General features: G+C 43.2%; 1 protein-coding gene across 1 annotated transcript in view; it reads right to left on the bottom strand.

The window, feature by feature from the left end:
• LOC139391856 (voltage-dependent calcium channel gamma-7 subunit-like) overlaps positions 1 to 12,568 on the bottom strand; it is a 43,273-nt gene extending 30,705 nt beyond the window's left edge. Inside the window, exons 1-2 of the mRNA XM_071139452.1 lie at positions 12,469 to 12,568; positions 3,783 to 3,978 (exon numbers count right to left, since the gene is read on the bottom strand). Of these exons, the coding sequence (XP_070995553.1) occupies positions 3,783 to 3,972 (190 nt within the window). The 5' untranslated portion in view covers positions 3,973 to 3,978; positions 12,469 to 12,568. The remainder of the gene's footprint in view (positions 1 to 3,782; positions 3,979 to 12,468) is intronic.
• Between the last annotated feature and the right edge of the window lie 2,438 nt (positions 12,569 to 15,006).

Raw genomic sequence — 15,006 nt, forward strand, 5'->3', positions numbered from 1 at the left:
AAGGGCTCTCGCTTCGCCTAAGATTAGATATTACCGAAGTGACATTGCCTAATGAACCCACTTCACCCTCAAATAGTCATAATTATTATAAACTCCCTGTAAAAATAGATACGTAATTGATTGTGAAGTTTTTTTGATGATGAAATCTTAGTCGCTCAATTTTACAACTACAAGTTTGGTATTTCTTGATTTTGACAATGTGCCCGACAACTAGCTTAAATATCTCCATGGCATTAGCTCTAAGCCAGTCACTTCATATGAAATGAATAGGAAGCTAACCTGGTCCACACACTCAATGCTAAAAACCAAGTGTTCTCCATTAGCTAGCTACTTTAGCAACATTATTTTATCACAACGAATACGTTTGGAGAAGCAACTAGGGCCTGATCTGCCGCCAGCCCAGCTGCTGCTGCTCTCACTGACCCCAGAGTAACGATCGCGGAGAAACATGCGGATCTACGGACTGATTTCTGATAACAGCTCCTATTAATTTGGGGGCAGCACGTCTACAACTTCAGGACAAGCTACCGTAAACCATCGGTTTATTTGAAAGTAAAGATAGAGAGCTAGCTAGCTAACCCTTATCTTAGTAAGCTAGCTGCAATTGCAACAAGTTGGCTAAGCAGCTGATCAAGTCATGGTGACCGACATGGTTGCACATAATTTTAGCAAGACTTTGTTTTGATTTTCTCGCAAAGGTATTAAATCCCTGTCACGGCCCAGTGATATAATTTAGCCAACTATTCTACCTATTTCATAGAGTCATACGAGAGCACAATGATGTAAAAAAAAAAAAAAATACGAACTATGTTTTCATTTTTGAATGGCGGATGCTTGGGAATCCAACATTTTTGGGCTGAGTTCCACGTCTACAAGACAGATCGGTGAGAGATCTTCACTAGTTACCATAGCCACAAAGTCATAATTATGGCTAAATATTAATAATATATATATAATATATATATAATAATAATTATGGTTTATTTCTACAATTTCTCTTCTTATAGTCCAGGTAGCCCTATCAGATATGTTTGTAGTTAATGCTGTATGTTAACTAATATACATGAGTTCTAACTTTTTTTTAAATGTCTTAGTTTAGAATCGTAACATTTATGCACCCCGCATATAAAAACCATGAACACTGCTGAAAAACTCAGAACGCAAAAAACTCAGAACATATTGCCTGTAGGTGGTAATCTGGTGCACACCAAGTGGCAGTTACATTTGTAGTATGGAAAACGACTGTGGGGATTTTTCTACAATAATTCACAACATATTGAAACAATTACACTCTTTATATAATACAAATCTAATTTCATCAATTACATGTGGAAAAATGTATCCGAGATAGCTTTATCAAACCAGCAGCAGATGAAACAGAAAGTGAACTCTCCTCTCCCTCTACCTGGTTTTAACTTCCGGCTATCTGTTTAGCTAGCTGGGTTTAGGATATTCACTAGCCCATCCAGTAACAAACTTAGCTAAGTTATTGACATGGCAGCACACACCAAAAAATCTAGCTCACTTATTTTGCCAGCTAGAAAAAAATAACAAAAAATTCATTCAGAAACGTAGGAAGAAAATAGTGAACGGTGATAACAATGATCCTAAAAGAAAAATAAAAAAAATCCCATTGAGCAAAATCAACAATGCACCCATCCAAAGAAAGTCTGTCTCCAAGGGCTTCTCAGAAATGCCACCAGATCCGTTGTCGGATCCTTGGCCGAAGTGTTGCATTTCAGTTTAGCCCCCACTAGGCAGGCCATGTATAAAACTCCCCCAGAGTCACAACGTTACCGCAACGTGCAGACCCCACATATTCCATATTCCGTTCCTAAAATCTGCCATCAGTCCAGTATGTATGGAATATCTTCGAGGTGCCCTCTTTCAGCGGTCAACCAACCTTTTCTGAGCCAAGATCACTTTCTGAATCAAAATGTAGGCAGAGATCTACTGCTCTGATTTTTCTTTAAACATGTATTAAAAAATGTTAGCCTATTCAACATTAACCAATTAAAAACTGTTCTGTAGCAATGAGGTTTGTGCCAAAGGCTACAGGCTCAATCAATTATCACTGCATATGGGCTATTCTTGAATTGCCCTGCCAATTATCATCACACTGGTAATAGATCATTTGTGTATTACTTGTGAGGCATGAATGAAAAAATATATTTTTTACTGGACTGATGGTGCTTCTGATGGTCAGTCTCAGTGGAGGGAGAGCGAGAGAGAGAGAGAGAGCAGCGGAGCGGCTGCCTCTCACCTTCCCTCAGCTCTCCCTCCGCTGAGTGCTGACTGACCAAAAAGGGGACACCTTCTTCGCCAAACTCGATTCACACATTATTTCTGACTCATGCATCAATTCATGTTGTAACTCATCTGACCAGAGAAAGTGAAATATTCCTCGATATGAAAAAGACACAAGAGCGAGTGGATAGGGAGAGGATGTTTTATGGCTCATTAAAAGTGTTGAAAAAAGTGTTGACAGTGATGAATAAAATATTAAACATTCATAAAAACAGTGGTTCTTTCTCGCTAGTCTTGGTTTTTAAAGATTTAAAACTTCACACTAGAGTCGACTATCAACTGCGCCGTGGGCTTGTGGAAGCTTCAGACCAATGACGTAATACGACAGACACGGTGATCTGAGCTATCTGATTGGCCAGTGGTGGGCCTATAGGTGCACTTGCTCAGGTCTCCAGGCCACCGGGTAGGCAGAGTTCACCTTCAGACACATCAAATGGGTAAAAATGGGAACACTTCGACTACCTGGCGCGCAGGGCTGCTCCACATTGCCTCTGCCTAAGAACAGCTCTTTGCCATGGTATATTGGCCATATGCACCACACCCCCTGGTGCTTTATAGCTTAATTATACACTGAGTGTACAAAACATTAGGAATACCTTTATAATATTGTGTTGCACCCCCTTTTGCCCTCAGAACAGCCTCAATTATTTGAGGTCGAAAGCGTTCCACAGGGATGCTGGCCCATGTTGACTCCAATGCTTCCCACAGTTGTGTCAAGTTGGCTGGATGTATTTTGGGTGGTGGACCATTCTTGATACACACAGGAAACTGTTGAGCGTGAAAAACACAGCAACGCTGCAGTTCTTGACACACTCAAACCAGTGTACCTCAAAGGTACTTACATCTTTTGTCTTCCCCATTCACCCTCTGAATGGCACACACACAATCCATGTCTTAATTGTCTCAAGGTTCAAATATCCTTCTTTACCCAGTCTTCTCCCCTTCATCTACACTGATTTAAGGGGATTTAACGGGTGACATCAATATGGGATCATAGATTTCACCTGGTCAGTCTGTGTAATGGAAAGTTTTGTACACTCAGTGCTACACTTCTTAACCACACAGCTAACATTATGCCTAACCCTAAACTTAAATTAAGAGCAAAAAGCTCAATTTTATTTTCATACATTTTTACGATATAGCCAATTTTGACTTTATGGCTGTGGTAACTAGTGACAACCGTTGAGGGATGGGCATCGCATATGAGTGACGCAATCTGACGTAAGACAATGGGGTAACAATAATATGTGTGTTAAGGAATGAAATCTGAAACATAGACTATGTTTATTCCAGTACCTGCCACAAAGCATTACAATAATGTATGTGTAGATGTGCTTCTGTACATATGAACTACTGCTGATCCGTATTGCTTTCCTCACACAAAACCTGCCACAAAGCATTATGTGTATATATGTATACTATATGTTTATGCATGCCTCTGTACATATAAACTAAATGTGTATTTTTCGGCATACCTGCCACGAAGCAGACCCTCCACATGCCGGAGTGCAGGGCCATCCTGACCTCCATGCTCTGGTTCTGCTGCAGAATGACACCTTCCTCCATCAGCAGCCAGTAGTCTGTGGACACAGCCACGCCTACCAGGAGCAGGCCACACGCCCCAAACACCGAGGACAGGAGCGTGAGTGCCCGCGTGCTAAACATACTCGTCTGAGGAGAGAGGATAAGAAAGAGGCGAGAGGAGGTGAGAGGACAGGTGAGGTTGAGGGTTGAGTCTATTTCAGTTCAGCTAATTCAGTATATGAATGGAAACCCTGGTTGAAATGGCGTTGACCTCTCCCCTGGTGGGTTTTCTCATCAGGATAGCTCAACAGAGACAAACTTACAGTGGAGGAACCACTCTAGCGTTGAGAAAAATGAAGAGAAAACTTCTCCAAGTGGCTGAAAGATCCCTTCTATCACATTTAATTGAAGATAATTAACCAGCATCACCTCGTTGTTCTGTCTTCAACTCACCTTAAAATAGCAAAGACTGAGGGAAGTGGAGGCTTATCCACCAGTGTGGCTACATACGGTAACTACTGGTACCTATCCGGTAAATAAAACATACATAACAAACATACCCTTGTAAAACTGACCATCCTACCGATCCTCGACTTCGGCGATGTCATTTACAAAATAGCCTCCAATACCCTACTCAACAAATTGGATGCAGTCTATCACAGTGCCATCCATTTTGTCACCAAAGTCACCAAAGCCCCATATACTACCCACCATTGCGACCTGTACGCTCTCGTCGGCTGGCCCTCTCTTCATACTCGTCGCCAAACCCACTGGCTCCATGTCATCTACAAGACACTGCTAGGTAAAGTCCCCCCTTATCTCAGCTCGCTGGTCACCATAGCATCACCCACCTGTAGCACGCGCTCCAGCAGGTATATCTCTCTGGTCACCCCAAAAACCAATTATTTCTTTGGCCGCCTCCCTTTCCAGTTCTCTGCTGCCAATGACTGGAACGAACTACAAAAATCTCTGAAACTGGAAACACTTATCTCCCTCACTAGCTTTAAGCACCAACTGTCAGAGCAGCTCACAGATTACTGCATCTGTACATAGCCCACCTATAATTTTGCCCAAACAACTACCTCTTTCCCTACTGTATTTATTTGTATTTATTTATTTATTTTGCTCCTTTGCACCCCATTATTTTGATTTCTACTTTGCACATTCTTCCACTGCAAATCTACCATTCCAGTGTTTTACTTGCTATATTGTATTTACTTTGCCACCATGGCCTTTTTGCCTTTAGCTCCCTTATCTCACCTCATTTGCTCACATCGTATATAGACTTGTTTATACTGTATTATTGACTGTATGTTTGTTTTACTCCATGTGTAACTCTGTGTCGTTGTATGTGTCGAACTGCTTTGCTTTATCTTGGCCAGGTCGCAATTGTAAATGAGACCTTGTTCTCAACTTGCCTACCTGGTTAAATAAAGGTGAAATAAAAATAAATTAAAAAAATTTAAAAAATACTAGCTTGGCTAAACCAGGGTGAATGCTGCACTCAATGGTGATTCAGTCTGGTTTAACTAGGCTATAGGTATAGTGTAACAGTGAATACATAACCAGCGATAAAATCAACACAGGGTCCACATGACTGCCTAGCCCGCTGTGACAGTGAGTGGAAATGACCTCACCATCACAGAGCAGCGTGCAGCGTGCAGCAAATTAGAGGTGAGGCTCCTCCACTGATAACTGTGTGGCTTTTTCTCACTCAAATGCTTCACTGGTGAGAAGAAATAAAAAAATAAAAACCTGCACGGGGAGGAGGAGAGGAGGAGAGCTACCGTGGTGCCGAACAAATGACCTCATCACTGCTTTGAGATGCAGCAGTGCACATTCAGCAATGTCACAATGGATTTGTCTCACTCATGATGACTCACCAGTTACAAATATTTGATATGGTAAAAAGCATCCCCGGACTGCCTACCTCGCGTGAACCCAGTCAACCCAGACCTTCAGAAAGTCGTTGAATAAACATTGTCACCTCAAGGAGAGAGTGACCGAGGGTAACGGGGGGACTGTGTACGTGTCAAGATTCCCTCAAGGCAACCACCGACGACGATAGGATAGAGGAGGAGGTGGATAGGAGGTCCAACTGTTAGCATCCGTGGTGCTCAGTATTTGTGTATGACACATACTTGTGTCTGCAAGGTCAAACAGAATGTGAAGATGAATTTGAATGGGAACTGAGAAGAGGCTTCTCCTGTATAAACAATGTTGACTGTGCGTGTTAGACATGGCAGCCAGAGAGAGTGAAGACCGCAGTCTCAAACAGATACTTTGATCTTTTGTAGTAAAACGTCCAATTCCCTTTAGACTTAGGGGCTTTTCACACTACTGAGCAACCGAGCCAAGCCAAAACTACAATAGTTGTTGGAAACGTTCTGAAAAGCACAATATGAAAAGACAATATCCAAGCCAGCACAGTTTGTTCGGGACGGCACAATGTGTGGATAGGGTAATAGATACCACCTGGCCTTATGGATGGAACACATTAAGTACAGAGTACATTGAGTAAGAGGCATGGAACGTGGCCAGGGTCAATCCCTCATGGGTCATTCATTGTGTGCGCTAACATTTTGAAGATATGAGAAAGAACAATTCCCTTGATTCATCATTCCCTTGAAACACACTTTGTTTCAGTAACATGAAGAGACCTACAGTGCCTTCCAAAAGTATTCACCTTCCTTGGCATCCTATTTTGTTGCATTACAACCTGTAATTTAAATTGATTTTTATTTGGATTTCATGTAATGGACATACACAAAATAGTCCAAATTGGTGAAGTGAAATGAAAGAAATTACTTGTTTCAAAAAATAAATACAAATATAAACATTAAGTGGTACGTGCATATGTATTCACCCCCTTTGATATGAAGCCCCTAAATAAGATCTGGTGCAACCAATTACCTTCAGAAGTCACGTAATTTGTTAAATAAAGTCCACCTGGGTGCAATCTAAGTGTCACATGATCTGTCACATGATCTCAGTATATATACACACCTGTTCTGAAAGAGCCCAGAGTCTGCAACAGCACTAAGCAAGGAGGTGTTTGCCAAAGGGCATGTGGGAGACTCCCCAAACATATGGAAGATGGTACTCTGGTTAGATGAGACTAAAAGGGAGCTTTTTGGACATCAAGGAAAACGCTATGTCTGGCGCAAAGCCAACACCTCTCATCACCCCGAGAACACCATCCCCACAGTGAAGCATGGTGGTGGCAGCATCATGCTGTGGGTATGTTTTTCATCGGCAGGGACTGGGAAACTGGTCAGAATTGAAAGAATGATGGATGGCACTAAATACAGGGAAATTCTTGAGGGAAACCTGTTTCAGTCTTCAAGAGATTTGAGACTGGGACGGAGGTTCACCTTCCAGCAGGACAATGACCCTAAGCATACTGCTAAAGCAACACTCAAGTGATTTAAGGGGAAACATTTAAATGTCTTGGAATGGCCTAGTCAAAGCCCAGACCTCAACCCAATTGAGAATCTGTGGTATCACTTAAAGATTGTAGTACACCAGCAGAACCCATCCAACTTGAAGGAGATGGAGCAGTTTTGCCTTGAAGAATGGACAAAAAACCCAGTGGCTAGATGTGCCAAGCTTATAGAGACATACCCCAAGAGATTTGCAGCTGTAATTGCTGCAAAAGGTGGCTCTAAAAAGTATTGCCTTTGGGGGGGTGAATAGTTATGCACGCTCAAGTTTTCTGTTTTTTTGTCTTATTTCTTGTTTGTTTCACCCCAAAAATATTTTGCATCTTCAAAGTGTTGTGTAAATCAAATGATACGAACCCCCCAAAAAATACATTTTAATTCCAGGTTGTAAGGCAACAAAATAGGAAAAATGCCAAAGGGTGTGAATATTTTCGCAAGCCACTGTATGTTTCTCTAAGATGGGGCATTGGGGTGGATGAGATTCCCTTGATAGTTAAAACCAACAGAATAAACCACAATTCCCATGCTGCAGCCTCAGTTAGGTTCCACTAGAGCTGGGCGATATGGACAAAAATTCATATTGCGATAAATTTGCAACATTCATTTGCACCAGTTTTTTGTATTATCCTTCAAACTACTACTACTAATTGGATGGCTGTAACTGTCAATTGTGCAATTAACAATCAACAATATAAGCAAACTTGTTTCATGTTAAACTTTACTTTTCTCTAGTATAGGCTACATGTCGTAATGAACAATATCAGCAAAATTCCTGCGATAAGTTATCGGTATGGTCGGTGTCGATCGTCCCATCTCTAGGCTCCACCCCTTTGTCTTGGGACTGGGAGGGAGAGCTTAGGTGTCAGGGAGCAAATGTAAGGAATGCCACATGAATTGGGGCAGGGGGGGGGGTGAATAGTGAATGGTGCTTTTGTTATAGCATGAAGGAGGAAGGGAATCAATGGAGGAAAGGACAAATAAAAGAAGGGATCAGTAGAGGAAAGTTTGGAGAGAGAGAGAAGCTTCAAGGGAATAATGTTTGAGGTCAGTGAGAGTGTGTATCTGTCCACTAGTATGGTGCTAAAATAAGAGAAAAATAGATAGCATAAAACTAAGAGTTTGGAGAGAGAGTGGGGGGGAGGGCAGGGATAGAGAGAGAGTGTGGCTGAGGGGGAATATGTTTGAGGTCATGGTTAGAGTGTGGAGCTGTCCCCTAGTGAGGTGCTGAAATACCAGAAAACTAGATAGTGTAAAACCGAGGACACTACTTGCCTATAGTCTCATGTATGGGTCCAAGCACACTACTGTACTGGGTCAGCTCCTTTTTGTTGCTTAATTAACAAATGTCAGACTTAATGAATTAGCTAGACGTATTAATTAAGGCAGTAATTTGGTGTCATTAATATACAGGTGTTAATAAGTGTGTAATAATCAGTGGTGTAAAGTACTTAAGTAAAAATACTTTAAATACTACTTACTGTAGCTTTTTTTCAGTATCTGTACTTTACTTTACTATTTATATTTTTGACAACTTTTACTTTTACTTCACTACATTCCTAAAGAAAATAAATGTACTTTTTACTCTATACATTTTCCCTGACACCCAAAAGTACTCATTACATTTTGAATGCTTAGCAGGACAGGAAAATGGTCCAATTCATGCACTTATCAAGAGAACATCCCTGGTCAACCCTACTGTCTCTGATCTGACGGACTCACTGAACACAAATGCTTAGTTTGTAAATGATATCTGAGCGTTGGAGTGTGCCCCTGGCTGTCTGTAACTAAATAAAAGACAAGACAATTGTGCTGTCTGGTTCGCTTAATATAAGTCATTTGCAATGATTTATACTTTTACTTTTGATACTTAAGTATATTTAAAACCAAATACTTTTAGACTTTTACTCAAGTAGAATTTTCCTGGGTGACTCACTTTTACTTGAGTCATTTTCTATTAAGGTATGTTAACTTTTACTCAAGTTTAAGAATGTAGTACTTTTTCCACCACCTGTAGTAATATTAATACGTTTGATTAATTAAGACCTTCCACCAGTGAATAATTCAGGGACTAGGCACTTTACTTGAGGTATTGTGCCCTGTAGCACACAGCATTATAGGGTTGTGATAAGAATCACATTATCCATTATCTTAACATGTCATGATAGGTCATTAGTAGTGAATCCAATGTCAGCATGCATAAGAAAAATTGGTGTTGAAAATGTTCCACGTTTCATGACAGTGGTATAACTTGACATGAACCGCCATGACGTGTTGTGACAGGTCTCATGTAATTCTAATGAATGTGTTATGACCATGTCATAGAGGTGTTACGATATACATATTAGGTATAGTCAAATGGGACTAGGGTATCTCGCAATGACATTTAGCAGATCCAGCCACTTTCAAGGGCACACAGCTGCATGTTTTAACGTGTGCTTCAGGCTTCTGCAGTTTATAGAATCAAATCGGGAGAAATACTTGGTATACTATGCAGAGGCACAGTGCTTCATTGTGCATTGTCTCTCTAGAACAGCATTGCGTTAAACATCGTAGTGCAGCATGATGGAACGAGGAAGGGAAAGAAGGGATGGATGAGGCCATTTGGAGCGATCATGGGTCCAGTGGACCAAGACAACTGCTGAGTGGTACAGAAACTACAACTCCCAAGGCAGCGGGACCAGCCCCACAGATGGTATTCCCAGCTAAGCGGCCAGGGAAGGCTCAGGATGGGGTGTCATTTTCTGTTGAGGCGGCAATATGTTCCCCTGTCAACAGGCTCGGCCAACTGGCATGAAGAATGCAGTATTTAAAGCAGGGATGGAAAAGTAGGTGGTCTGACATCAGCCTCTTGAATGATAAGAACCACTTACAGGAGAACAGCACAGTCATGTATTGAGTGCAGTACATTGTATGCATGTACAGAGTGCAGTACATTGTATGCATGTACAGAGTGCAGTACATTAAAATGCATCAATGACCGAGATAATTAACATCAAATGTGCTCAATGAGGGAAGATAAACTGTAGGGGGAGAGATATGGAGAGATAAAAAGAGGGAAAGAGAGAGAGAGAGATTGGGAGAGAGGGGGGAAGACATGTCTGGGGAAAGACCTTGGCCCAAATAATGTTAGGAGAATCCAAGCGCTCTGACTCACACACACAGGAGTGCCACATGCCTGTACATGGCCAACTATACCTACAGTTACAGGCACCAACCACCATTCCTATACCTACAGATACAGGCACCAACCACCATTCCTATACCTACAGATACAGGCACCAACCACCATTCCTATACCTACAGTTACAGGCACCAACCACCATTCCTATACCTACAGATACAGGCACCAACCACCATTCCTATACCTACAGTTACAGGCACCAACCACCATTCCTATACCTACAGTTACAGGCACCAACCACCATTCCTATACCTACAGATACAGGCACCAACCACCATTCCTATACCTACAGTTACAGGCACCAACCATCATTCCTATACCTACAGTTACAGGCACCAACCACCATTCCTATACCTATGGTTACAGGCACCAACCACCATTCACAAATACATGGACAGCCAAGTCTGTTATCTTTAGCATTATATGCTGAGGCATTGAAGGCTATTAAGACTGCCTGAAAGAGACAGGAATAACCCCGGACGGCAGGTAACCCAATGGTTAGAGTGTTGGGTGGCAGGTAGCCTTGTGGTTAGAGTGTTGGGCGGCAGGTAACCCAATGGTTAGAGTGTTGGGCGGCAGGTAGCCTTGTGGTTAGAGCGTTGGGCGGCAGGTAGCCTTGTGGTTAGAGTGTTGGGCGGCAGGTAGCCTTGTGGTTAGAGCGTTGGGCGGCAGGTAGCCTTGTGGTTAGAGCGTTGGGCCGGTAACTTAAAGGTTGCTGGATCAAATCCCCAAAATCAAATCAAATGTATTTATATAGCCCTTCTTACATCCTCTGATATCTCAAAGTGCTGTACAGAAACCCAGCCTAAAACCCAAAACAGCAAGCAATGCAGGTGTAGAAGCACGGTGGCTAGGAAAAACACGGTGGCTAGCCAAAACCTAGGAAGCACGGTGGCTAGCCAAAACCTAGGAAGAAACCTAGAGAGGAACCAGGCTATGAGGGGTGGCCAGTCCTCTTCTGGCTGTGCCGGGTGGAGATTATAACAGAACATGGCCAAGATGTTCAAATGTTCATAAGGGTAGGGTAAAATAATAATAATCACAGTAGTTATCCAGGGTGCAACAGGTCAGCACCTCAGGAGTAAATGTCAGTTGGCTTTTCAAAGCCGATCATAGCCCCAAGCTGACATTCTTCCCTTGAACAAGTCAGTTAACCCACTGTTCCCGGTAGGTAAATATTTGTAAATAAAAAAAAATTCTTAAACTGACTTGCCTAGTTAAATAAAGGCGAACAAATCCATCCAAACATTTAAATTGGACACCCAGAGCCACACTTTTTCCCCCACTCCTTGCTCTCTATCTCTCCTCCTCCCCTTCTCTTTCCTCCTGTCACACTCCCGTCAAAAACTCGACACACACACACAATTTTAAACATGCACATGGACCCAGATACACAACAACTAGGCTAGTGCAGCACACATCATATACCACCATCTTCCCCTCAGGTTCCCCAAGTAACGGGCATTACTTCGTTTGTCTCCCATACCAACTACATGTCAACATTTATTCCCGCTCTCTTCCCACATACACATAGAGCTTTTACCACTCACTCCAGTGCGCCTATAGCACTGCATTGAACAACGCTCGCAAGTGGCAAATGCGACACGCAAATGATTCTAATCACCAAGACATGTCATGGGAGGGAATATTCATAAAGATAACATTCTCAGAGCCTACCACACGCACATCTTGCGGGGAGCGAGCGAGAGAGAGAGAGAGACCCGAGGCAGTATATTATACAACGACAGACAGTGCCTTTTCAGAATTTCAAACCCAAATGTCAGTTGAATGCATTTCCTGTGTGTATTCAGCCAGACAAAATAGACGCAGCAAATGTTACAGGCAGACTGACTGTAGCCGACAACACTCTGACAGACCGACATAACCACGAAACGTGTGAACTGCTATAACCCAAAATGGAAACTATGATGAGACATTTTTTAAGCCGGTTTATTAAATTAATGGTGATTTGTATAGCGCAATGATGACACATACTCACTAGGAAATACTCACCCTTTCCGACAGTCCAAATGAATGGTGCAGCCGTCGAAAGATCCGCGCGCTAGGGAGCCTTTTCAGATTGTGCAGTTTTCCTTTTGCGCGCCCCTCTCCCTCGCTCTGTCTCTCCCTCGCTCTGTCTCTGTCTCTCTGTCTCTCTGTCTCTCTCTCTCTCTGTGCGACTCTCTCTCGTGTATTTCCCCGTATCGCCCCCTCGCTTCTCTCTCTGACTCTCTCTCTCTTTTGCCCCCCCCCCCCCCCCTCCTTTCAATCACTCTCTATTTCAGCACTGCGGAGAATCGGTTGAATGGGCTATACTGAGGACGGCGCGCGAGATGCGTGAGACGGGGGGAAGCGGGGGGAAGCGCCACACAGAGCGAGGGAGAGATAGCATGACCGTGGAGAGTTGCGAGTGAAGACGTTCTACTGTTGCAAGGAGCCAAAAACACACGACACAGAAGCAAGCGGGGACACCCAGTTGGGTTGGCGATTACACTCACGCAAGTGCGCGCCCGCACGCAACAAGCAACACACCCACACACACACACAGTATTCACCGTGGTATTGAGAGAGAGGGTAATGAGGACAGTGATTATGTTACCAGAGCTACTTTACTTAGAAACGTTTACTTGATTCATCCATTTACAGTAACATTTCAATTGAAACAGAGAAAGAGCATGTATACACCGCTCATGAGTTAGAGTCAAATTAGGACGTACATTACGAAATCGTTTTTTGGGAGAGGAGTGATCATCACAGACAATGTGCATGGTTTTGAATCATATATCAATTATATGATATGATCAGAAATATATTTTATGCATACTTAAAGTGGCATGTGAGTGAGCTGCACTGGCATGTAGTGTGAGCTGAAGTTGTACCGTTGTAAGGGGATATTTGTATGTATAAGGGAAGGGAAGGGGAGGAGGGGTTGGCTATAGTGGCTCAGTTAAGGGTGTCGCTTCACAGCATGACGTGCACCGCTCTGCTTCTATACCTACGGCCACCTGCACAGCCGCACACGCGCGCGCGCGCGCAGACAGACACTGGCGATACCTGACTTCGTGGTCATCCAGATGTATAAATCGCCAAGGAGGGTGTGTGTGTGTGTGTGTGTGTTTATGATTGCATGCGCCCGCTCATGCAGTCACATTAACCTTAACAGACTGATGGGAATGGTTGTGCGTCAACGGGGCATGTGGAAGCAGTGTGGTTGGTCAGCATTGGAATCGATCCCTTTCCAAACCACACACAACCACCACGTACAGGGCCGATTATACCGCCTATCCTGCCTAATAGACTGAAAGGTCACAAAGTAGAACAGAGATTATTTTATTGATGTGGGAAATTGGACCTTTTGACCATATGGATGCTATCACCATAGCTGTCAATCATAGTCTGATCTGATTCTCTTTAACATTTAGCATAAAGTTTCCATTGAATTGCATGAGTTGTTAGCCATTAGCTATTTCCAGATGCAATGTGGCTTATAATTAAGCAATAAGGCCAGAGGGGCTGTGGTATATGGCCAATATACCAGGGCTAAGAGCTGTTCTTTTCACGACGCAACGTGGAGTGCCTGGATACAGCCCTTAGCAGTTGTATATTGGCAATATACCACAAACTCCAGAGTAACCAGAGTAGAAAGATGTGTCGGCATCGAGTAATTGTCTCTGGCCCCCTCCCAGTTATGGGGAGTGATGAGCTCAATAGCAGAGTCTCACAACTCAATCGCTGGTTGAAAACTGTTTTCTGCCCCTCCCAAAAGATAGAATTTGTAGATAATTGGCCCTCTTTCTGGGACTTACCCACAAACAGGACCAAGCCTGGCCTGTTGAGGAGTGACGGACTCCATCCTATCTGGAGGGGTGCTCTCATCTTATCTACAAACATAGACAGGGCTCTAATTCCCCTAGCTCCACAATGAGATCCAGGCAGCAGGGTGTAGGCCAGGCAGCAGGGTGTAGACCAGCCTGCCAGCTTAGTGGAGCCTGCCACTAGCACAGTCGGTGTACTCAGCTCAGCTATCCCCATTGAGACCGTGTCTGTGCCTCAATCTAGGTTGGTCAAAACTTAACGTGGCGGTGTTCGCCTTAGCAATCTCACTAGAATAAAGACCTCCTCCATTCCTGCCATTATTGAAAGAGATTGTGACATCTCACATCTCAAAATAGGGCTACTTAAGGTTAGATCCCTCACTTCCAAGGCAGTTATAGTCAATCTTGATGTGATTGGCCTGACTGAAATATGGCTTAATCCTAAATAATTTACTGTGTTAAATGAGGCCTCACCTCCTGGTTACACTAGTGACCATATCCCCCGTATCCCCCGCACATCCTGCAAAGGTGTAGGTGTTGCTAACATTTACGATAGCAAATTTTAATTGACCCCCCCCCCCCCCCCCCCCCCCCACACACACACACACACATTTTCGTCTTTTGAGCTTCTAGTCATGAAATCTATGCAGCCTACTCAATCACTTCGTTTAGCTACTGTTTACAGGCCTCCTGGGACATATACAGCATTCCTCACGGAGTTCCTTGAATTCCTTTT

The sequence above is a fragment of the Oncorhynchus clarkii genome, chromosome 32 (assembly GCF_045791955.1).
Source record: "Oncorhynchus clarkii lewisi isolate Uvic-CL-2024 chromosome 32, UVic_Ocla_1.0, whole genome shotgun sequence".
In the NCBI taxonomy this organism is placed as follows: Eukaryota; Metazoa; Chordata; class Actinopteri; order Salmoniformes; family Salmonidae; genus Oncorhynchus; species Oncorhynchus clarkii.